We start from the raw sequence: 24,916 nt of genomic DNA, 5'->3' as shown, positions 1-24,916 counted from the left end.
CTGTGAAATCCCATCTCTACTAAAAATACAGAACTTAGCCAGGCATGGTGGTGCATGCCTATAGTCTTAGCTATTCAGGAGGCTGACGTAGGAGAGTCGCTTGAAACTGGGAAGTGGAGGCTGCAGTGAGCAGAGATTGCACCACTGCACTCCAGCCTGGGTGGCAGAGCCAGGCTCTATCTCAAAAAAAAAAGAAAAAAGCAAAGAAAAGAAATCATATAGCATCACACGAGAGGGAAGACCCTAGGTAATATCCAAGGGGAGGGAATAAAAGAAGTCACTCAGAAATTTTCCTGTAGCATGAATGAGATTTCAAAAACATAAACTGTATGATTTAAATTCCTTACTCAGTCCTATGCGATATATTTTCCTCCTTACTTGGCCAACCATGTTTACCAAATGATGCTAAACATTGATAAGATCATTTCTACATAGATAACAGCTGCCTATGGAAAAAAGAGTAAGAGCAGGTGAAATGTTTCTAATTCTATTATACATGAGCAGATTAATAGAGAGCTCAAATGCTATTCGGGGTCTTATGAGTAGCACTTTTGGTTAGGGTTTTCCTGTTAACATCCATTATAAAATTGCAGCTGGATCCCATGGAGAGAAAAATCCAACAGGGTGAAAACACATATTGGAGGAGGGCAGCATTGAGTCCCGGGGACTGGAATCCTCTGGTAACGTTGTGTTGTAGCGAGACCATGGGGACTTCTCTTAATTCTCCACACGGTCTATTATTCATTTGTTTAAAGCTCTTCAGTGGCATCTGTGGAAGATACTGCTATATCTCCTAATACTATCTTTCCCTTTCCCCTTCAATTGTAGGACTCTGACTTTTACTTGGACATTGTTACTTAACTAAGAAAAAACTAGATTTCCCAGCATCTTTTACAGTGGGATGTGGCCATGTGACTAGGCTCTGGCCAATAGGAGGTAAGTACCTGTATTATGGTGGAGTCCTGAAGTGCCCTTAAAATGAAATATGTGAGTCTTCCTTCCCCTCTCACTCATCTCTGTCCTGCCAGCCAGAACATAAATGTGATGGCTCTATCTTAAACTATGAGAATGGGAGCCAAACTCATGACCTGGAGTCCAGAGCAGGAAGGAACATTGATCCTTGATGATTATGTAGAGCCTCCATACCACCCTTAAGTATTTTATATTCTTAGGCCAATTTTTACGTATTGTACTATATTTTGTTGTCTGCAGCTGAACCTAATACATTACCATTGCTTTCACAGAGAAGATTTTCCTGACCCTGCAGATAGCTCCTTGTATTTCTCCTTTAGAGCCCTTATTGAACTGGTAAATGACTAATTACTTACATGATTTTTTTGTTTCAACATAGGTAGCAGAGATGGTCAGTGCCCAACCTACACCCTCTTGGAGTCCACCATTGCCTTGTTCAATGACCCAATGGCTTCCAAATACCTGCAACTCTTTCAGGGCAGCTTTGTCAGGCAGCCAATTCCCAGCCAGCCCATGTGCAAGGCATGCTAGAAGTGGCAGGTGGTTAGTGCCCCACAGCAACAGTCCTCAACTAAAGACTAACAGGAGTTGGTGGATTCTCCATTGTCTTTGCCTCTTGATGGGGATACCTCTGAGGTGTGCTCTGTCTCCTAGAGCTCCCCAGCACTGTTTAATCTGACTCATAGCAGTGATAACCTGCTAGGTAATACACCTTATATTGGCTTCTTTTCCTTCCCTGTCTTACTTTCACAGACCTCTTCCAGTGCTTTCTGGGATCATTTCTCAAGCCGTTTGTATGCCAATCTTCAAATTAAGAAAGATTTACTTCTGCGCAACCCAATCTAAACCAATATATATCTCCTCAACAAGGCTGGTAACCCCATTCAAACTGAGAATATATTTGTCTTATTCACCTTATTCACCATGTTATCGCCAGCATTTAGCAATAGCACAACGTCACCACTCAAAAGGTGATAAGTAAATATCAGTGTACTTTTTTCCCCTCTGACACAACTAGAGTTTAACCACGTAAGACTGGTCCTACAAGGGGTAGTCAGGAAGTTTATCCTACCACCATCAGGTTGGGCTGCACATTTCTCTAGCACCTCTCTGAAAAATAGTGTTGTGCTCATTGGTGATTATGTTTCATTACTTTTTAAATAGCATAAACACAAACTATAATAAATTATGCCATACATCCTCTAATATAAGCCCCTGGGTTTTGTTAGGATATTTCTCTGGCCAGAATCTTCTACCTCTCTCCATTATTGACCTCCTAAATTTGTCTCCTTTTTCTTGACCTAATTGATGGCATTTTTGTGAGTAAAAGGTGGAGCACCAAATAAAGCCATAAACATCGAAGTGTAGTGGTTAAGAACATGCATTTTGAAGTCAAATAGCTCCCACTTCAAATCTCAACTCTGCAATTTGTTAAGTAGGCAGTCTTGGGAAATTTATTCAGTTTATATTACGTTTTCTCCTCTGTAAAATAAGGGTAATAGTGCTATAGCATAGGATTATTTTAAAGATGAAATAATATAATGTATGTACAACAAATGATTCGAATTGCATTTTAGAGGAAACAATACAACAAATATTATTAAAAGATATAGTTGACACATGGACCATCTTCCACAAATAACGTATTTCTCTAGGAAGTTACTGAACCATTCCAGATCATTTAGAAAACCATTTCTAAAATCATACTAAGATTGCTTCCCATGTTTTCTTACTCAAAGACTTTACCTCTATTAGGTGTTCCTGTATCCTGTCTTCTACAGCCCGCCCCCCTCCACACCCCGACACACTCACCCAAGTGCACATACCCTTCCCCAAGCCATTTGCCAGTTAACAGAGCTGAGCTGTAATACTATGTTTTACCATCAGTGGCCACCATTTGACATTGTTCTACAATAACATAAGAAATTTCAAAGCTGAGGCTCTGAGTGAATGTCCAAAGAATCAATTTTACAAATTAAAAATTGATTTACTATGTTTATTTGGAGATATGCCATGCACTGTGTCTCTTTCTACGTTCCCCCAGGGAGGACCAGAGTTGGGAATACTTAACAATAGTGGTATATAGGACTCAGAGGAGGGTATGTCCCCCGACAAGCAGCACAGACCGTGGTTTGTTTCCTCTGGGTTGTGATAATCAGCTGCCTACCAATTATAATCGGAGGTTTGTAAACAGCCAAAAGATCCCCTTGGAGGGAGTAATTATATTCCCTTTAACACGCTGTAAGACAAACACTTTCTCTTAAACATGCTGTGTACTGACTACAAAGTAGATTTACTTTACTAATGCTGAAGGAAAACACTCAGAACCAAGGCAAGGGACCTTGGAGATAGTAGGCAGTGAAAAAAAGAGCAGACAGCATTAAAAAATGCTGTGGAGTATTGTCAATCAGGGGCAGAACTGGTTTGGCCTCTCCATGTAAACACACATGGTGAGATGTTAAGAGCGTGGATTTGGAGTTTGTCTTCTATCTCATTACAACTAGCATGTTCCTTTGAGCACAATAATTCATCATGTTAAGACTCATTTTCATTTTCCTCTTCCATAAAAGGGAAATAGAAATTCTTGTCTCATAAGATTATTCTCAGAATCCAATTAAGAAATATACCTAAAGTGTCTAGAACAGTAGATCCCTCCAAAACGGTAACATACATTGCAGATATTATTGGTGCCAAAGCTATGTCTCCTTGAAACACATCATTCTATGCACAAAATGATAGCTTCCTGCAAAAAACATCCACAGTTCTCTTCCAGGGGATTCTCTCAGCCCAAGTACGCGAGACAGATGGAAATGTCGAGGAGTTAACAATTCCAGAAACAGTTCGTGGCCAATCAAGCATAGAGTTTAGTGAATAATTACCTTTGTCCTCACTCCTTGGCTGAGACAACTCTGAGATGTGTTCTACACTGTCTCTAAAATGTCCCCTGTGGTTTTAGCTCCAATTGCCCACTGCAGTCATATGCTTATTAATACATCCCATATTGGGTACTATCAACATCCTGTTTCACTGTCCTACTTCCCAGCCAAAGCTTCCTGAGATTACCTCCAAAATAAACCACTGGTGTTCAGATTCTTGTTTCAGGATAGAATCCAGCCTAAATACTGTATCTCACAATGTAAACACAATTAACAATTTGGACAATTGCATTCATAATAAAATGTTCAATTCACTAACCAAGTTCTGTCTATTCAGGCTTCTTTTAGCCCTCTTCCTTCCATCTCACAGCCATCGCCTCAGTTGGGACCATTCTCATTTATTTTGTTTCTTTCTCTTTTTCTTTTTTCTGTTTTTTTGTTTGTTTGTTTGTTTTTTGGTCTGCACTTCGTCTCTTAACTGATTTCCAAGCTTCCAGGAACTCTATCATCTAATCCATCACCCACTTACTGTCAAAGTTATTACCCTAAAATGCAGTTCTGGTAATGCTCTTCCCATGTTTTTGTTTTTTAAGCCTTAATGGCACCAATTGCCTCTGTGATTATGTCTTAAATTTTATAATTCTTATGTGAGAACTTTCAAAGGCTATTCCCAATCAACCCTTCAGCCTCATCTACAATGACTGCTAAATACAATGCTCTGCCTACACAGAGCAAGCCAGCATCTCAGAAGCACTTTTACCTGTTACCTTTCTGTGTATTTGAACAAGCTTGTGACCTTTTCTGCCAGAAGAACCCACCTCATCCTTCAAGGTCTGGCTCAAATATTCCCTCCTCCATGAGAATTCCAACTCTCTGGACCAGTTACTGGTTCCTCCCTCTGGGCTCCCACAACATCCACTTTTACTAACCCATTCATTGATTCAACAGGCTGTTTCTGTGCATATTCTACTATGTACCAATCATGTACTAAGCCCTGGAAAAACCACACTGGATAAAAGTAGAACTAGCTCCTGCCCACGTGAAGTTCACAGTTGGTTAAAGGAAACAGATACTATCAGATAAACATATAAATGTTAGCTACGAAGGGACATGAGCGTTTATAGTCATAGAGGATACCAGTCTGGAGGTTGGAGTTCCTTCCACAAGGAATGGACCCTAGAGGTGAGAATGAAGTAGGAGTTAACACCAGATAAAGGAGATGGAACATATACCCCAGACCAAGGGGACAGCAGGTGCAGAGCCCTGTGGAAGGAGGGGAAATAATCCTCTTTTTCTTTTCTTTTTTTTTTTTTTTAAAGGAATAGAAGATCAGGGCATTTAAAGCAGTGAGGCACAGGAAGAATGTGGGCAGAGAAGAGGCAGCACTTAGATAATTCATTGTGTCACATTTCTTGACTGTGCCTTTCCTGTCTCATGCTCTGAAATTGAGCTTTTCCAATACGAGGACCATGTCTTACTGAAATTTTATCCATCCCAGCACTTCACACAATAAAGAAAAAAAAATTAATGTACCCAATTTATAGATGAGGTTGTTGAGGCTCAGGAAGGTTGAATGAGTTGCTCAAGCTCTCAAGGCTGGCAATCTCATAGCAACCATAATAGAATATAGACCTAGTCCTCAACTGCCTCTCTGTCCTTAAACTGCCCTCGGAAAACCACCTCCGTCACTGTCATTTTATTTCAGAAAAACCAAGTTTTTCTATGAGCTTTCTTTTTTTTTAAGAGCCTCATAAAACAAAATACCAGTTACTACTTTGTGCATGTGCGTGCGTGTTGGAGAGCGGACACACACACTGTTGGTCTTCTGGGGATCAGAACACGAATCCTTTCTGGTACAGGATTCTTGTCTGGAACCTCCTTACTGGCCCGAAATGGTCTGGGTGGTGAGAATAAGCCCCTGGTGACACCCAGGAAAGAGCATCCCGGCTGACCCTGCAGGTCTGGAGTGAAAAGACCCCGGACTGGGCTCTACAGGGCAGTGAGCCGGGTCTCTAGTTCCCTGCTTTCCAAACCTCTCCGCCCTTCCACCCAGAACTGGCTGTTTGAGAAACCACCCGATTTCCCGGCTATCCCGCCCAGCCCCGCAGATGGAAGGGAGAGAGGGCAACCTTGTCGCGGGATGGCATCCTCCAGGCCCAGACATTCATCTCTGTCCATTTCAAGGCACCCGAGTCTGTGCCGTATATAACCAAGTACTGGGGCTAGGGGTGGTGGAATGACAAGGTGGCCTCTCTAGGCTCGTTTTAGTCAGAGATCTTCGGTAGATCTGGGTTTAGGGTCGTGATCCTGAGTCTAATTCAGGACTATTTCATGAACTGGAGTTGAGGCTTCATTTGGGCAGGAAAGAGGGCTGGGGCGGGATGGAGTGCTTAGGGGCACGGCTCTTGTGAGGATTACGGCGGAGGCCGTGGACCGCGGCGGCGCTCGCAGAGGCTGCAGCCATTGCACAGCCGAGCATCCCACATTCAACAGGAGGAACCCGCGGAAGAGGAGCCCCAGTCCTCCAGCGCCGCAGCCACCGCAGCCCGCGCGCCCCGCGCCCTAGAGCGCCATGGCCAAGGAAGGCGTGGAGAAGGCGGAGGAGACCGAGCAAATGATCGAGAAGGAGGCAGGCAAGGAGCCGGCGGAGGGCGGCGGCGGCGACGGCTCGCACCGCCTCGGGGACGCCCAGGAGATGCGCGCGGTGGTGCTGGCCGGCTTCGGGGGGCTCAACAAGCTGCGGCTCTCCAGGAAGGCCATGCCGGAGCCTCAGGACGGCGAGCTCAAGATCCGCGTCAAAGCCTGGTCCAGTATCCGCGCCTTTTTCTCTTTCTCTCTTTTTTGCGCGCTGGGCGCTGGGGAATGGGTGGGAGAGCCGCGGATGCTGCCCGGGTAGAGCAGCCGCGCGCACCCGCTCCGCGCCCTCACCCGGGTCTCAGAGCCTCCCCCGGCCATAGCTGGGGAGGATGCAGAAGGGTGGCCTCCCCAAGCCAGATCTAGGGGTGACGGGAAGAGAATATGAGCTCCTGGGCGCGGGGAGAATGCTGGCGCCCAGCACCCCGGGTCTGGAAGATTGCGCTACGGTAGTGCTCAGTCTGACAGGACAACTCAGCTTCCGCATAGGGGGGTTGATGGTTAACAGAATTAAAAATACATGTGTTAAGAACCGCGCGCCCACTCTGTGCCAGCCGCCGTTTGTAGTTTAACACGTGCGATCTTATTTAATACTTCCTGGGACCTAATGAGTCAGGTGCCATCATGATCCCCTTACAGGTAAGAAAGCCGCCTGTCAGAGAAGAATGAGTGATTTGCCCAAGATCACTCAGCTGCCACTAAGTGGCTTGGCCGGGAATTTGATACCCGATCTTTTTTTCACCTCTATACTGTTGTCCTGACGGGCCTGGGAGAGGGTGTAGGGCTAGGTCTCCTGTCCTGCACTCTTTCTTCCCCGTAGCCTGGCAGAGAAAGGAGCTAGGAAGCAAGAGGGTACGTACGGTGCATCCAGGCGTGGTGAACAGGGAGGCCAGGGCTGCAGCACAACCCTCTCCATCCCCCTATGCATTCTCTGTTTTCCGAGAGGGTGAAAAACCATGATCAGTTTCCCCGGAATTCCTGTTCCCGTTTCTTTAAGCTGCCCTCTACTCTCCATTCGCCCTGGGGAACTTCTCTAGGCCCTCACGCTCAACCGAGGTTCCCCGGGAGAGTTCAAGCGTCTCTGTGTGCGGGCACTGTAAGATCATTTCCCTGAAGTTCTGGAAAGGGCTTGCCCGGCAGAGGCGGACTGGACCCAATACTAGGTTTGCATGTGAAACTTGTAAGGGGAACTTGCTGCTATCACGGTAAGACGAGCCTATTCCTTGAGTCCCTCCTCGCCATCCCAGTACACACTGCTCTCCAAAGCAGCAGCCAGTCCGTGAGCTCCTAGGTTACATCAGAAACCCAAGATCTAGACCTGATCTAGAGGCAAGAGAAATGCAAAGGAGAGTCCCCTCCCCTTCACCACCTTGAGAGCACACGCAGGTTTCATTTGCCAGATCAGAAGGCAGCTAGTGGGAGAGGCAGGCACCGATCCCTGCCTTGCTGCTCACGTATGCAGCTGGTCAGGTTTGACTCAACACCACTCTGTGGGCCTCTGTGGGGAATTCAGGGTAAGGGAAGAGGCTTTTGCAAACCGGAGGATCCTATACAATGAACTCTTATTGAACCAAGTTGTTTGATCCCAGAAGGAGAGCTTATACTGCCCTTTCACAGTTAAATCTCCAAAGCCTAACCCACTCCCCTACCCTACAATGCCTAGCACGCTGTTTGGCGCACTCATATCCTAAATAAGTTATCACCGAATGCATGGATTGAGGAAAGAGCCTGGAGGGGGATTGTTGGGTCATTATTTTTCTTCACTTGATAGTGGAAGAGCTTTTGCTTAGGAAAATTAAAACCATGTATTTAGAATTCTCCTTCCTTAACCACCTCATAAAAAAATATTATCTGTATACACACACTTATACATATAGATGTATATACACGTATATACATACGGTTACTTATGTATGTGTATGTAATTTATGACTCTTCATCCGAATTGAGGATTGGCATCTAGGATTCTGTGTTAGAGTATATATTTAGAGAGTGAAAATGATAAAACTACTTTTTAAAGGAAAGAGCATCATCTGCAGTACATATGGGTTTGTGTTTTCCAGTCTTATGCTAATGGCATAATTGCTGATAGGAACTGAAGCATTTTGAAATAATAAATGTCAGGATGAAGGCCAAGAGATTGATTTTCAAAGCCAGATGCACACGCCTGTTCTTCAGTGGAGCTGAACACATACACACACACACACACACACACACACACACACACACAGAGGAATCATTGCACTTCCCCCACCGCAGTTGTTCAAAAAGCCAACCAGGCTGCGGGTACATTTGCAATACAGTGTTGCAAATAGCCCAGATTGATTTTCTTTTCACCAAGCTGGAAGCCGAGTTAATGGTTTTACAAGGAAGGATTGGAATAGGCTTGTAAAGATGGCCCACTGGGCAGCTCCTTCTCCCCTGGGCTGGGATTGGCTGGTCAGACATGCCCATTGATTATAAGTTTTAGCCTTGGGAACCAGGATGACTCATTCTGTATTTTTATGAATCAGCTGATGGCTTCCTGGATGAAGGTCTCCCTTTTATCTGCTCTCTATTTTTAATAGAAACCTTTTTGTCATAATAGGGTATGCTTTTTGCTTAGAATAAAGCATCGTCCACTTGAACCAGTATTAGTTAAACCTGGAATGATGGTCCCAGCTGGCTATAAATTTTATGAAAATGGAAGAGATGAGGCACAAAGAAATATCTATTTTATATCATTTACCCGCTTTCATTCATGGGCCAATGAGATGGGTATGTTTCCTATAGAACAGAAGAGCAAATTGAGGCTTGGAAACATTGAGTTATTTGCCAAAAACATCACACAATAGTAGAGTTAGGTTTTGACTCCTCTTCTCCTTAAATCTTTGCTGTTTTCCTTTTATTCCATTTTGGCTCGTTCGGTGGAAAAACCATAAGAAATGTGATTCTTCCTTTAGCATGTAGTCTCACTTTCTTTCCTTTCTCCAACAAAGATGGTTCCTTTGCTCTTTTTATGTCTGGCTTAAGAGAACATTCTCTGGCTATTCCCAACGTAGTATGGCTTTCTCCAGAATGTAGAGACGTTTTGGTCAAATGCAGCTCAAAAAGAACTGTTGCTGGGGCCAAGATTGGAGGGATAGCAGAGTCTTCTGTGTAAATTTTTTCTGGAATGTCAGTTTTGACGGCAGATCAATTTCACCAATTATTCATTGAATGCTTTATGCCACAAGAGACTTAAGTGATCAGACGGAAAAAGCATGTGGCCTCTGAAGAAACATGGACTTGGATATAAGCTTAAGCCTCCCCTCTTCCTATCCATGTAACATTGGGGGACGTGTCTCAATGTCTCTAAACTTCCCATACATTATCTGAAAGTGGGGATAATAAGATGAACCTCATGGTGTTGTTGAGAGAATCACATGCAATAAAGAGACTGGCCTGCTGTCAGCATTTGATAAGTAGTATTCTTTGTGACTACCGTTGTTGCCATATCTAGACCAGTGTGGTATATGCTGCTTGGTGACCTGACAGCTTGGAGGCCATCATTTTAATCATGTATAGGCAATATCATGTCATATCCACTTAGTGATTAAGAGTGCTTCCTAGATATGAGTTCCAGCTCTGCTACTTGCAAACTGGATGTCTTAGGTCTCCGGTGGCTTATTGAAAGCATGCTTCTAGGATTATGGGAGCAAGGGAAGCAGGCTAGAGCAGAGGAAGGAGCTAAGCAAGGATGTGGTCTTAGCTAGATCTCACTGCAGCCAGTTCCACCTTAAAGCAAGGAACAGAGGGAAGCTTGTGTGTCATTGGCTGTGGGCTGCTTTCTGAGTGGGGACATGGAGCCTCTCAAGCAGAATTGGCTTCCATCTGACTGAGCAAAATTCCCTAGGGAAGAGGACGGCTCTAAGCCTTGAGCAGCCAACACTGCCAGCAGTTTGGGGATGGGCACACTACCCACAGATGGGAACTGAGTGAGGTACAAACAGTGCCTTCTAGTTGGCCTTGGCCATGTTGTTCTTAAGAACATGTTAACAAACTTCTGTTTCCTGGACTATAAAATGGAGATAATAATAGCATCCCCCTTCATAGTATTGTAATGAAGTTTAAATGACAAGCCATATACAAAGACCTTTATAAGGATGCCTGGTGCATAGCAAGTAGTCAAAAAATGATAACTGTTATTATCTAAACTTTTACTTTTGGTTGCCATAGATAATTTATATAGTTTATTATTCAAACTGGAACTCTGATATTTTGAGACAGGCATAGCAAGTAGTCAAAAAATGATAACCATTATTATCTAAACTTTTACTTATGGTTGCCATAGATACTTTTTAATAGTTTATTATTCAAACTGGAACTCTTATATTTTGAGACAGGGTCTTGCTCTGTCACCCATGCTGAAGCGCAGTGGTGTGATCATGATTCACTCCACCTTGATCTCCCTGGCCCAAGTAATCCTCCACTGTCTTGGCTTCCTGGGTAGGTGGAACCACAAGCATGTGCCACGATGCCCAGTGAATTTTTTTAATGCATTTTTTTATAGAGACAGAGTCTCACTATGTTGCTCAGGCTGGTCTCAAACAAACTGGACCTCATCTGAAAGCAAACAGGGCACTATTTAGAATTACTCCTAGACAGGCAAAGCTACAATCATAAACTGGGACTGTCTTAAGGTGCGTGGTTTGCCCCTAACAGATACAAGTCAGAATTGTGCCATGCTGACATCAGTCTTGTCACAGTCGAGTGTCTCTTGGACAGGGGCTGCTAGGATTTTAGGCTGGCAGAGGGTCTCCAGGTTGGGCTGCAGGAATGTATTTAAGTGGCCATTAACAAACCCTCTCTGGTTTGTGGCTCAAATTGGCTTGCAGTAGAAGGGCACTAATGGATTAGGGACATTTATTTTCCCAGAGTGATTTACAGCAAGAGGCTACATAAAACTGCTGGAAAGAGACCAATTGGATGAAAAACAGTTCCAGCCAGTCATAATTCCATTGGTTGATCTAAAAATGGGCTGAGGGCAGGCCACACCAGAAGAAAGCTTCCAGATTGGTGGGATTCTAATACATGTGTCATGAGGGTACAGTAAATGGGAGATGGTAAAGAAACAACCCGTATTGGCAAGTTATTGTGAGCCAGGAAATGAGCTGGTTGTAATACACTCTTTGTTTCATTTCATCCTAATAGAAATTCAACAAAATCGGTATCGCCATCTCCAGTTAAAGATGAGAAAACTGACATTCACAGACATATCAGGATCACAAACCTCTAAGTGGAAGAGCCATGTGAAAATCCAAGTGTGCCTTCTTCCTGGGCTCTTTACATTTTGGAGAATCAGAGAGACACAGTGACAAAGACCTAAAAGAGAAAGAGACAGAGAGAGACACACAAATCATGAGAGACCAAGAGACACTGAGAGGCAGACAGACACAGAGACAGGAATACAGAAAAAGAGTCAGGAATGTATTTGACTGATTTGAAGTACAATGGGTAAGACTCAAAATAGCATAGTACCATCCTGCCTCCCACCCCAAAACAGCCACTGTGTCTCTGTACCACATCCCTTTTGTCTACACTCATGGGATATAGTATGTGGGATGCTCTGGGGGATCCATCTAGATGGAGTTATTATGACCATTGACCCAGAACACCCATGCTGATTAAACATAATCGCCACTCCTTGAATCCACTCAAGAGACTTGCGTTTCTTCCTCTGCCTCCTTTACCTTGATCGGACCATTGCTACACTGGCAAATTGAGTTTAAGTTATCCCAAAACAGCAGAGCATCAAACTGTCACTAGTAAGATTGATGCAATGAAAGATGGCCAACGTGATATTCCCTGTGTTTATTCAGATAAACAAGCAGAGTCCATGAGGTTAAGTGACACAGATGTTTGTAAAACTGAGACATTGCTCAGAGGGTTTCTAATAGCCAAGCCAGGAGCCGCTCTGACATGGAGATTGGAACAATGTGTTCTGAATCACTCTGTATTGGATAGAAGCATCCGGATTTGACAGGAAAGGATGACTCCATGCTGAGTCACATTTAAGCCTCATTTGATGATGAGAACATGGACGTGCTAGCTCGGGGGTCATTTTTATTTAATGAAATTTGCATTCTTTTATCAAATGAGTCCTTGTGGATGAGGACTGGGGATAGTGACACCATCCACTCTTTATCCAATAACGGAATTGGACTTCTTGTTTTCCTGGTGATTTAAAGAGGAAAGGAAACCTAGAATCAGTGATTCTTCTATCTCATAAGAACAAAGAAATATGCTCTGACCCCTTCACTTGAACCCACTGTTTATGCTTAACCATCTTGCGCCCTGAGAATATTTTGATCTCACTATCACTACAGAAGCCTTTGTTTTTTCTCTTTTTTGTGTCCCTTCTCCCTCGGTCTGTATCTTCACATATTTCTATGTTCCAATTTTTTCCATTCTGCTACTAAAAAATAATAATAATACCCACCAAAGAATAACCCCACTAACAGAAGCAACAATTGGTAGAATCTACAATGGAGGGGAAAAAAGATTCAGGAATTAAGATTTGTTATAATAATACTTGACATCCAAGCAGAAATAATTTCAGAAAGTCAAAGTGAAGTAAATGGCAAATAGCTTAACAGCTTATTAACAGCTTAACAATAAATAGCTTAAATATGCCATTTAGAACATTTTAATTTGCTAAAAATCAACACTGTTGTCGTAATTCTGATGACTTGTTTGTAGCAGGTATTTTCTCAGGATTAAAACTTTTGGGCAGTTGAAAGTATGGAATTAAAAATAAGCTGGGATCAAAAGGAAGAGCCTGAAGGAAAAGCAGGAATGAAGGTGGATGGGTCCATTCAGAAAAGGTTTATTCCTTCTACCTAGTTGATCAACCAGCATTGGCAGGGAATCCATGCAGACGTGTAGGAAGCTGCCTGTCCTTTGGAAAGTGCTGGGCTTTGGTTTCAGGCGGACAGACACGGGTTAAAATTTTGCTTTGCCCTTTATTAACCATGTGTGTTTGACAAGTTGCTTAGCTCTCTTTTTTTTTATTTTTTATTTTCTGAGACAGAGTCTCACTCTGTCACCAAGCTGGAGTGCAGTGGCACAGTTGCAGCTCACCACAACCTCTGCCTACCAAGTTCAAGTGATTCTCCTGCCTCAGCCCCCTAAGTAGCTGGGATTACAGGCGCCTGCCACCATTCTCAGCTAATTTTTATATTTTTAGTAGATACTGGGTTTCACCACGTTGGCCAGGCTGGTCTCGAACTCCTGATGTCAGGCGATCTGCCTGCCTCGGCCTCCCAAAGTGCTGGGATTACAGGCATAAGCCACGCACGCCACCTGGCAATTTTTTTTTCCTTTTTTTTTTTTTTTTTTTTTTTTTTGAGACAGAGTTTCATTCTTGTTGCCCAGGCTGGAGTGCAATGGTGCAATCTCGCCTCACTGCAACCTCCACCTCTCAGGTTCAAGTGATTCTCCTGGCTCAGCCTCCTAAGTAACTGGGATTACAGGCATGTACCACCACACCTGGCTAATTTTTGTATTTTTAGCCGAGACAGGGTTTCACCATTGAACTTTGGACCTCAGGTGATCCGCCTGCCTTGGCCTCCCAAAGTGCTTGGATTACTAGTATGAGCCACTGTGCCCCGCAATTTTTTTTTTTTTAAGGTATGCTTTCATCTGGTTTGGGTGTATGGCCAGTGAGTAGGAAGCTGCCTGTCCATCCAATTTTCAGGGTTGGAAATAGATTTTGACTTACCTATTGTTGTCCTCCCACCAGCCCCTGCATCCCCACCCATGGGTTGCTGCAGGGATTTCTTTGCTACCTGGGTGTGTGTAGACAATCCAGCCTCTGGAGCTTGGTTCACTCTCATTCAAAGGAGTCAAATCCCACACTGTGGGCACATCACTGACACTCAACACTGACAGCAGAGCTCACCCAGGCATGAAGAAATAGTGCCCCAATGACACCCAAGTTCCTGGGACTTCCTTTTCCTGAGAGAGCCTTTTGGACATCTTGGCATTTGTCACAGAAGAAAAAGTATAATAAGAGAAGAGACTCTTCACAGGAAAGGGTGGCGAGCATGCAATCTCAAATTAGTTTGATTCCTCTGTGTGTGATCTCATACAGAAAATTGGTTGGAGCCATGGTACACAGATGAGTGAATTTTATGTTGGAAGGCCCAGAAGAACATAATCGACGTTCCAGTGAAAGAAGCTGTTTCATCTTTGAACGTGGTATTTCCTTGATGAGAGTTTGCAGTCAGTGTCCATCCTCAATCTCCTGTCAATGAACCCTGACGCCTCATCCCCAGCATTTTCCTGGAGCCAGGGACATACTAAACAGTCCTTCACCAAACAAAACCCAAAGCCAAAGCATTGGGTCCTCTCCCTGACTTCTCTAAATAACTATGGTCCCCAGAGCCTAATCCGGGATAATTATCTTCTGAGCAAGGGATGACAGTGATTCATTTCTTAACCTGGCACTGGCCATACACCCAAATCAGATGAAAGGCCGTATGCTTCTTTGTTATAAAATAGTGAATGTGTGAAGTAAAGCAAGCCTGGATTCAAATCCTGGCTCTGATCATTTTAGCAACCTGTATAACCTTGGAAAAATGATTTAGTCTTTTCGAATCTCAGTTTGCTCATCTGTAATATGGGTACGATAATACCATGTATGGGGTAAAATTTTTTGTGTGGGTATAGAGAAAGATAATGCACCTAAAGTGCCTAGCAAGGATGTTGACACATTTCATATTTGTTGAATGAATGAATAAAAGAAGTGCGTGTCAAATAAGATGTGTTTGATAGGTATTCATGGTGCGGAGGAGGTACAAAGAAATAGGACATTAAAAGGTCCCTCCATGCTTCAGAAAGTTTTTGGAATGGAGTCCCTCATTCAGACTCTACCTGTCTCTTCCAAAGAGTACAAACCCTGATCTCAAAAGTAGCTCAAGTGGGATATGCCACTGTGTCATGGCATATGCAAGAAGATCAAGATTAATTCCTGAAGGAACAAGAGAGGAAATAGAACCAAACTACACTGTGCTCCTACTGTGTGCTGGAAACTGGACCAGGCTTAGAGATCTTTAGAAGGAAGGCCACTGTCTTCCTCCCTGACTTCTCTCTTTATTTCAGCCCTGCTGGCCATCGTGATAAGTTTGTCCCTGGGATTCTAGGCTTTCTCCTCTCCTTCCCTTTCCATCTTTTATCCTCTCTCCCCTCATGAGTTAGTTTCATGTGCTCCTGAGGCTGGAAAAGGTGGTGGCCTTTAGCTCCAGCTGCCTTGTACAAATTTAGCAAGGCCCAGTGCAAAGAGAACTTATTTTCTCCCAGTTTTCCTGTATTAAGGAAGGAATTTGCTCCTTTGCAAATCACATATCAGCTCCTGGAGATCTCCCTCTTCCTCTCCATGTATTGCACCCTGCAATACATGGGATTGTAATGTATACCTGGGGACTCTAAGGCCTACCAACCTGCATGTTAAAATCATAAAACAAACCGTATTTCTACGACTATGTCCCTACCTTTTGGGGACGTCAGGCCCCCCAAACTGCACCCTTCAATACCCACAGATAGTTTCAAGGGTGGCCTAGGAGGTATTGCACAGGTCCTCAGAAACACAGTTCTCCTGGTTCCCCAAATGATTCTAAACCTTTCCTATCGCCTTGTTCTTTTCCCGCTGCCATATGCTAAAGCTATCCAGAATACATCCCCATTTTCTCGCTGTTCCAGATGGAAAGTCAGGCTCCCTGCTTGGGTTGTGGCTCATTTTCCCCTAATGAAGGTTACAAAGCAGCACGTGCTACCTTGTATATTTAATGCTCCCACTGTTTGGAATTAATAGGAAAGATACATTAATTATATTTCACTATTATCATGATAGCCTTATTTTGGTTTTGTTTTTTTGAGGCAGAGTCTGTGTTGCCCAGGGTGGACTGCAATGGTGTGATCTCAGTTCACTGCAACCTCTGCCTCCCAAGGTTAAAGTGATTCTCCTGCCTCAGCCTCCCTAGCAGCTGGGATTACAGGCAGGCACCACCACGCCTGGCTAATTTTTATATTTTAGTAGAGATGGCGTTTGACCGTGTTGGCTAGGCTGGTCTCGAACTCCTGACCTCAAGTGATCCGCCTGCCTTGGCCTCCCAAATTGCTGGGATTACATGTGTGGACCATTGCGCCCGGCCCCATAATAGCCTTTATTGAGTACTTTCCATGTACCACAAGCTCTATGCTAAGTGTTTTATGGTGAGCTTGGCGATACCAAACATTTTACAGATGAAAAAAAAGAATCAAGGAGGTGAAAGAACTTGCTAACGATCACAAAAAAAAAAAAAAAAAAAAAAAAAAAAAAAAAAAAAAAGCTACAGAAAGCTTGGCTTCAAACCAGTTTGACACTTTCCAGGGCCCACGCTTTTCACGCTTCTTACCCCTGCTTCGTTCTGGACAGGAGCCCTTAGAACTGAGAGAGAGCCTGAGTGGTAGAAAATAACCATGTTCAGAAGCCAGCTCTCCACTGTTAGACCCCAGCCAGCTTCATCCAGGGCTGTATTCTCCAACTCATTCTTCACTTAGGATAAGGTTTGTTGTTCCCAGAAGACATAGCTGCCCGTCATGCAAATAGACACATTGCAGGGCAGCCCCCCTGCCCCAGATAGTCTGAGCCATATGATTCAAGGGAGCTCTGGTGAGACATTTATTTATTTATTTATTTATTTTGAGACAGAGTCCTACTCTGTCACCCAGGCGGTAGTGCAGTGGCGCTATCTTGGCTCACTGCAATCTCTGCCTCCTGGGTTCAAGCAATTCTCCTGCCTCAACCTCCTGAGTAGCTGGGACTACAGGTGTGTGCCACCAAGCTCAGCTAATTTTTTTGTATTTTTAGTAGAGTTGGGGTTTCACCATGTTGGCCAGGATGGTCTCGATCTCCTGACCTCATGATCTGCCCACCTCGGTCTCCCAAAGTGCTGGGATTACAGGCATGAGCCATTGCGCCTGGCCTCTAGTGAGACTTTCAAACTTCAATCTCCATCGCTCCTGCCCCTCCTCCCGACACAGACACACTTGTATCTTTAACCAGACTATTCATCAAAGCACACACTTTCATAAAAACAAAAAGCATCCCTCATCTAGGATCAGAAAGAAAAGCTTTGCATTTATCTATGCTATGCCTAGTTCAATCAGCTAATGGGGGGCTATTAAACCTACCATTCCTATGATTGGTCTGAATGATTTTCTAATTGGTTTCCCTTTATCCTCTCAGTTAAACTCACTAAAATGGTGCCAGCTGGGGACCTTGTAATAAACTCTGACTCAAGGTTTCACAGCCAGAACCTGGGATGCATAACGCAGCCATCGATGCGCCCACCTTCCTGAAACAGTCCTTTCAGATTTGAAGGCGTTCTCTTACCTGGGAAGAGAGACAGACAGTCCATGTCTCTGGGACTACTACTTCATCAGAAATGAGCAGCGAAGGCAGTTTTCACCCTGACACCGCTTTGAGCCTCAGCCTGTCTGTCTTCAGCCAGCAGCACACCTGGGAGACTCCACATCTTCCTTTTGCATTTTTAACCATTTTCTTTCCTTTTCCTAGTCTCTTTTCCTTTTGTATCCTTCAGATAGCTGGGCCCGTTTGCTCTTGAATGGAGACCCAGCTTCCAAAACAATTGAAAAGCACTGTCAAAGGCTTGAGTCCTTTAGAAAACACTAAAGTTGATCCGTTCATGGCGCGGACAAAAATCTCAAACATTTTCTTTTCCTGTGTATTTCCCGCAGGTGCTGCTGCTCTCTCGTGCTCTCTTCAAACCCTTCCAGACTTTCAATCCTTGCTTTTGTTATCTCTTGGCCATCTTTGTTCACCTTTCATATCTAGTCTTTTATCTGCCAGGAGTAAATCCTTGCTTTTTTTTTTTTTTTTTTTTTGAAGCGAATCAATCAGGCAGGCCTTTGATCTTCTCAGTTTTCTTCTCACCATGACAGCAGTGGACACAGCAGGGCTGCCGGCCAAGCACGGCTAAGAGGTGATTTCTTTAGCGGAAAGAAAGAAGACAGCTCAGATCATTCCTAGGTATTTTCCTGCTTACACCTTCAGGGGAGAAATTTTTGTCCCTTTAATGTACCCTGTGCTAAGCACTGAACATTGAAAGGTGGATTTTAAGACAGGACATGTGCCCTAAAGTTGCTCATAGTCTACAGGGAAGATAATAGGGTAGGATGCTGCTACTGCCTCCTTCTTATGCTCCGTTAGACTCGAATATGACTTAACTAAAATTAAAAGTTCAGTTCCTTGGTCACACTAGTTACGTCTCAAGTGTCCAATGCCACATGTGGCCAAGTAGCTACCACATTGGACAGCAGCAGGGACAGAACATTTCCATCATGGCGGAGTGTTCTGTTGGACATGGCTGTTCACGTCTTTACCTCCTTTTTTTTTCCTGTTGAAACAATCATTTTACTAAACATTCTTTTTTTTTTTTTTTATCAAGAGCAATGTCTTAGGAAATAGCTGTCGTGTTGCAGCAAAAATGGACTGTTTCTCCATGGGGACCCTGTCCTTCTTTGGCTCTGAGGAGAAATCAAGCCATGATCAATCTATCTGCTCCCCTCCACGGAGAGATGAGATGGGGCTGGAGAGGCTGAGAGAACAGGAGCAAGGGGCATGCCCATTCGGTCTTATTTTCTGTGAGAAGAACCTGATCCCAGTCATGTGAGTTAAGAACTACCCTCTCTAAGCTAGCTGTGACTCTTGTATAGACTCCTCATGTGGAACTGTCATGCTGTGTAGCCGTTCCTTTGTTGATCTCTGAGTCCTGGAAAGCAGAGATGTCATTGTCACTGTTGTGACATCAGTGCCTAGCCAAACTCCAAAACACAGAGGGGTCTGCTGAATTTAAATTGGGTGACATTAAATGCTCTGTGCAGCCAGTCACTGCTGAGCACCTGTTCAGAGTCAATGCCATGGTCGACATCAATCATGGAGCATAAAAATGTTAACCTTCTCAGGAACCTTAGGAATAAATACCTCCTGCTGTGTCCCAAGGAGGGGCTGAGAGTAAATAACTCCGGGTCTCAAAGTCAAAAAAGTTGTCTCAGCATCAAGGAATGCTTGTTTCCGACCCTTTCGGACCCTGCTTTTCTGTCTCTGCTGAAAACTGGCTCGAGACATTTAGATTCTCAGTATGTCTCCTTGGCTGTTTTGTTCTCTGTTGGAAATACTACTGAGGTGTGTTTTGAATACTAATTCGGACATATGATCTGAATATATTTCTTTTCTCAGACACTGTAGAAACAAATAACTCGTACAACTGTATCCAAAGCTGTCTTACCCTTACCATCACTGCCAAGTCACTTTCTCCCTCCCCTTTCTCTTTATTTCAGCCATGCTGGCCATCACGTGATGAGCTTGCCCCTGGGATTCTAGGCTTACCCCTCTCCTTTCCCGTCCATCTTGTACCCTCTCTCTCCTCATGGGTTAGCTTCCTGTGCTTTTGCTACAATGAGCTTCCTTCCTGAGGCTGGAAAAGGTGGTGGTCTTTAGCCCCAGCTGCTGTGTACAAATGTATCAACTCTCAGTGCAAAGAGAACTTTTTTCTCCCAGCTTTTCCCCAGCATAGATGATGGAGAAAGGGATCTCGGTGGGACAACACCAGCACTACTCATGTAAAGTGGTAAATGATGAATAAAAACAAATGGGTCGGAAAACTCTTATGTGTCTCCCATGGCTGCAGTGGCTTGTTTACCTTAAAACAGTGGTCAGAGAGCGTGGGCAGGGTTATGTGGAACTGGTCACCAAGGGGACCAGTGTCAAGAGCCACGGGCTGGCTGTTTGGGAGGGGAGCCTAAGCATCCCACTGTACCCTTTCCAGCCTCTGATCGAACACAGGTGGATTTTTCAGGTGACTCCTAAGACCCATCCGAGACAGTTCTGGCTATTCTCAAATAAGAGCTGCCATCCGAGATTTGCATAAACGGTGTCCTTGCTTTGGCCACTGTGAACTTTCCCTTCCCTAGCAAATTTGTGTCAGTCTGTTCTCGCAGTCTTGAGATAACAAAACGGGCGCTTGAGCAAATCAAAAAAGAAAAAAGAAGATTTGTGCCCTAGATTTTCTAAGATCAATGCCTATTTTCCTAGGCATTTTCAAGTTTTCAATTGAGATTAAAAACAAAAACAAAAGCTTCCGTTCTGGGGCAATGAGAAAATGAATCAAACATCTGCTTCTTTGACCCACGTGGATTGGGAGTTAAGTGCTTTGATGAACATATTATCAGCAAGATGAGAGGAGAATAACCAAAGAGAATAACCTTCCCTTGCTGCTTTCGCTTGGCACAAACCCTTACATGAGGTCTGCTTGGCTTTGCCCAGAACTGGCAGCCATGAATGCGGGGCTGGTTAAAGTTCCCAGGCAGAGGGCTGGTATAAGCTTCCTATTGGGAATTCAATGGCGTTTTCCCCAATGCCTGCCTCTCCACCAGCATTGTGACTTCCCATAGACACCTAGAAAGCCCTGAGTGCGATTGTTCATAGATTTTCCCCAAGCAGTTTACCAATGCAGCATGTATTTTGGTAGTTTATCTACTTGTTCCTTTTCCTGTTTTCTTTTTCCTTAGTCTGTGCCTTTTTTTTTTTTAAATAGCGTCTTGCTCTGTCACCCAGGCCAGATTTCACTGGCCCCATCTCAGCTCACTGCAACCTCCACCTCCCAGGTTCTAGCAATTCTCCTGCCTCAGCCTCCTGAGTAGTTGGGATTATAGGCATGTGCCACCATGCCCGGCTAATTTTTGTATTTTCAGTAGAGAGGGGATTTCGCCATGTTGGTCAGGCTGGTCTCAAACTTCTGACCTCAGGTAATCCACCCACCTCAGCCTCCCAAAGTGCTGGGGTTACAGGCGTGAACCACTGCGCACAGCCTCTGCCCCTCCTTTTTAAAAATGTCTTGATCTTTTTATTTTTCTAATCTTCATTTTCTGTTTTTCTACAGAAACAACTGTTTTTACTAAACATTACTTTTATCAGCAGACATATCTTAGGAAACGGCTGTCATGTCATAACAAAAATGGACCGTTTCTCCATGGGGACGCTGGTCCTTGGTGGCTCCAGGGAGAAATCAAGCCATGGCCACTCTGCTGTCTTCTCCCCTCCATGGAAAGGCAGGATGGGGCCAGAGAGGCTGAGAGACTGGGAGCAAGAGGCACGCCCATTCCCTTAGCAGGTTTTTTCCCTTTCCTCTCATTCTTTCAGTTTTTTATTTAAAGATCTCATTGTTTTTCCTGCCTTTGCACCATTCATTATAAGAAACACTAGATCTTTCCTCCTCAGGGACCACCGTGCAAAGTAGTCTCATAAAAATTCACCATCAGCGACAGCTACTCTGTGATCACAAGGGAATAAACCCTGAAAGGAGAGATGACACCACTCTCCTTGTAGCGGATGTGTTCGTGTGCACCACCCCAAAGCATCCTTTTAGAATCCCGGCGCTCACTGCCCCAGCTACCAGGGAGGATGGCAGCTGACAGCTCACAGCTGGTTTCTCCTGAGGAATTGTTCTCAGCCAAAGGAAGTCTCCTTGCCGAAGTCTGCACTCCCTCCCTGGGGGCAGCCCTTGTTCCCGACCAGTTGATGCGGGGGTACAAAGGCCCAGTCCCCTTTGCCTTGATTCAGAATTACTCAAGGAACCATGCTATGTCTGGAACTTTCTAAGGATGAACTGAGACCTCTTCACTAGTCTGTTAGAGTTCAACTTCTCGCTCTCCACCATCCAGCTTCCCTCCTTCCCATCCAGTTGTCCTCTAGAACTCTCCCTATCAGACCTCTTGCTGCAAATCTCAGTCTCGGAGTCTGTTTTCCGGGGAGTCTGACCTATAGCATTTTCTTTGGGTTATAGCGATGACAGTGACGCAGATAGCAGCTCATATTTACTGAGCATTTACCATACGAGGTACTCTGCTTTACACACAATGTCCCATGCAATCCACACAACACCCCATAAGGTGGGTATGTTACTTATCCCATTGTCGAGATGAAAAAACTAAGGGCCAAGGTCAAGCAAACCTCTTGAGGAGGAACCAGACAGCTAAAGCTAAAGATTTAAACTTAGCTTTGGTGATGGCAGAGGAGTCCTAGGAATACGTCTTTGGGGAGAATTTTCTGCAGGTTGATGTTTGGACTTCACGGTTATATTGTACATCAGCACGTTCCGTGGTGGCTACATGAGCACTTGCATACACTCTAGAACAGGGGTCCCTGGGCCATGGACCAGTACTGGTCCGTGGCCTGTTAGGACCTGGGCCACCAAGCAGGAGGTGATCGGCGGGGAAGCCAGTGAAGCTTCATGTCTATTTGGAACCATTCCCCATCACCCGTGTTATTCCCTGAGCTCCACCTCCTGCTAGATCAGTGGCAGCATCAGATTCTCACAGGAGCATGAACCCTATTGTGCACTACACATGCGAGGGATCTAGGCTGTGCACTTCTTATGAGAACCCAATGTCCAATGATCTGTCACTGTCTCCCATCACCCCCAAATGGGACCGTCTAGTTCAGGAAAACGAGCTCTGAGTTCCCACTTGATTCTACATTATGCTGAGATGTGTGATCATTTCACTCTCTGTTACACTGTAATAATAATAGAAATAAACTGCATAAGAAATGTAACGTGCTTGAATCATCTCGAAACCATCCCCACACCCCTGCTCCATGTTAAAAAAAAAAAAAAAAAAAAAAAAAAAGTCTTCATAAAACTGGTCCCTGGTGCCAGAAACGTTGGAGACCGTTGTTCTAGAAGACCACTCATCATCGTATTGTGATCAGCTTTTATGATTCTGTTTCCCCATGAGAATTTGGAGCCCCTTGTTAACTTTGAGCATTCACTACCTAGTATACGGCATAGTATACAGCGAGTGCTCAATGTGCTAGTTGAGTGGAGGGGTCCTGTGTTTGTAACTGGGAAAACTGAGTGATTATCTTTCTCTAGGAGAGCAAAGTACAGTCGTCAAGAGCACAGGCCCTGGGTTTACATTGCTTGCTTTCACAAGCATGTAAACCAGGTAAATCTGATTCTTTGTAAACCTCAGTGTACCTTGATTTTGTTCTCTGTAAAATGGGGATAATATTGTTGATCTCTTAGCTTTGTTTGTGGTTGTTGTAAAATGAAACGACACTTAACACCATGCCTGATACATAGAAAGCACCCCATAAAAGTTACCTATTATGGCCGGGTGTGGTGGCTCATGCCTGTAATCCCAGCACTTTGGGAGATTGAGGTGGGTGGATCACCTGAGGTGAGGAGTTTGAGACCAGCCTGGCCAATATAGAGAAACCCCGTCTCTACTAAAAATATGAAAATTAGCTGGGTGTGGTGGCACATGCCTGTAGTCCCAACTACTCAGGAGGCTGAGGCAGGAGAATCACTTGAACCCAGAGGCAGACGTTGCAGTGTGCCAAGATTGCGCCCCTGCACTCCAGCCTGGGTGACAGAGCAAGACTCTATCGCAAAAAAAAAAAAAAAAAAAAAAAAAAAGTTACCTATGACAATTACTAGCCACAAGTCAGTTATTTTCCTTACCATCCTCCATCATCAGATAAATTAGAATGGTCAGATTTCTGTTTGCTTCGTGGAGATGCCTCCAACAGTCACAAAGCCCTCTCAGAAAGTGTGCATCCTTCTTTTACCATGGGAACAGCTGACATTGGGCTACTCAAGTGGTCCTTTGCAACCCCAACAGCACATGAGAGTGTGTGCTTTCACTAAAGAGATTCTCAGAGCTGGGGCCAGGATGTGCACATTCAGGAAAAAAACAAATGTCATGATGATCCTGACATGCATTAAAAAAATGATTGTACTCAAGTCTTACCCTCTCTTCTCAGCAGTCGATGCTATGGGCAGAGGGAGGGATTCTACTGCCGTCATCCACAAAGAAAGAGTTCACTGCACACAACTTCAAGGTGTCTTGGAGCTATTTCATAGAATCATGAGCACTCAGGATTAGAAGAAAGCATGTCAGCTAGCCTTGTGTTTTAAATTTCCTCCACGACATCTTTCATGGTCTTCACAAACATCTTAGTAACCCAGGAATCGGGTAGCCTATCTGATATTTTTATAAGCAAGTTGGATGTAGAAGCCATGATAACCACATTTTCAGAGGATATGAATTCAGGAGGGAGAATTAATTTTTTTGATAAAAGAAAGAGGATTCAAGAAACACACAAATTAGAATGAAGGACTTAATCTAAAAACACCAAATCTAGCAAGGATAACTATAATCCTCTGGACTAGGATAAAAAATTCAACTGCCCAAGAGGACAGTGAGATCTTTTCATTTGCTTTCTATTTAACCATTTAATTTGTACTGTCTCATTTGGGAAAAGACTTGAATTAGCTTTACAAAATAAAAATAAAAATAAATCAGTGATTCTCTGAACGTGGTTCTCAGATCAGCAACATCAGCATAAC

The 24,916-nt window shown here is 44.2% G+C and overlaps 1 protein-coding gene across 1 annotated transcript in view; it reads left to right on the top strand.

Moving 5' to 3' along the window:
* Positions 1 to 6,293: 6,293 nt before the first annotated feature.
* VAT1L (vesicle amine transport 1 like) overlaps positions 6,294 to 24,916 on the top strand; it is a 178,018-nt gene continuing 159,395 nt past the window's right edge. The window contains exon 1 of the mRNA XM_003938073.3: positions 6,294 to 6,653. Coding sequence (XP_003938122.1) covers positions 6,421 to 6,653 — 233 coding nt within the window. The 5' untranslated portion in view covers positions 6,294 to 6,420. The remainder of the gene's footprint in view (positions 6,654 to 24,916) is intronic.

Source organism: Saimiri boliviensis, chromosome 1 (genome assembly GCF_048565385.1).
Source record: "Saimiri boliviensis isolate mSaiBol1 chromosome 1, mSaiBol1.pri, whole genome shotgun sequence".
NCBI classification, from domain to species: Eukaryota; Metazoa; Chordata; class Mammalia; order Primates; family Cebidae; genus Saimiri; species Saimiri boliviensis.
Note: the sequence above shows the minus strand (reverse complement) of the source record. Positions and strands in the feature narration are given on the sequence as shown.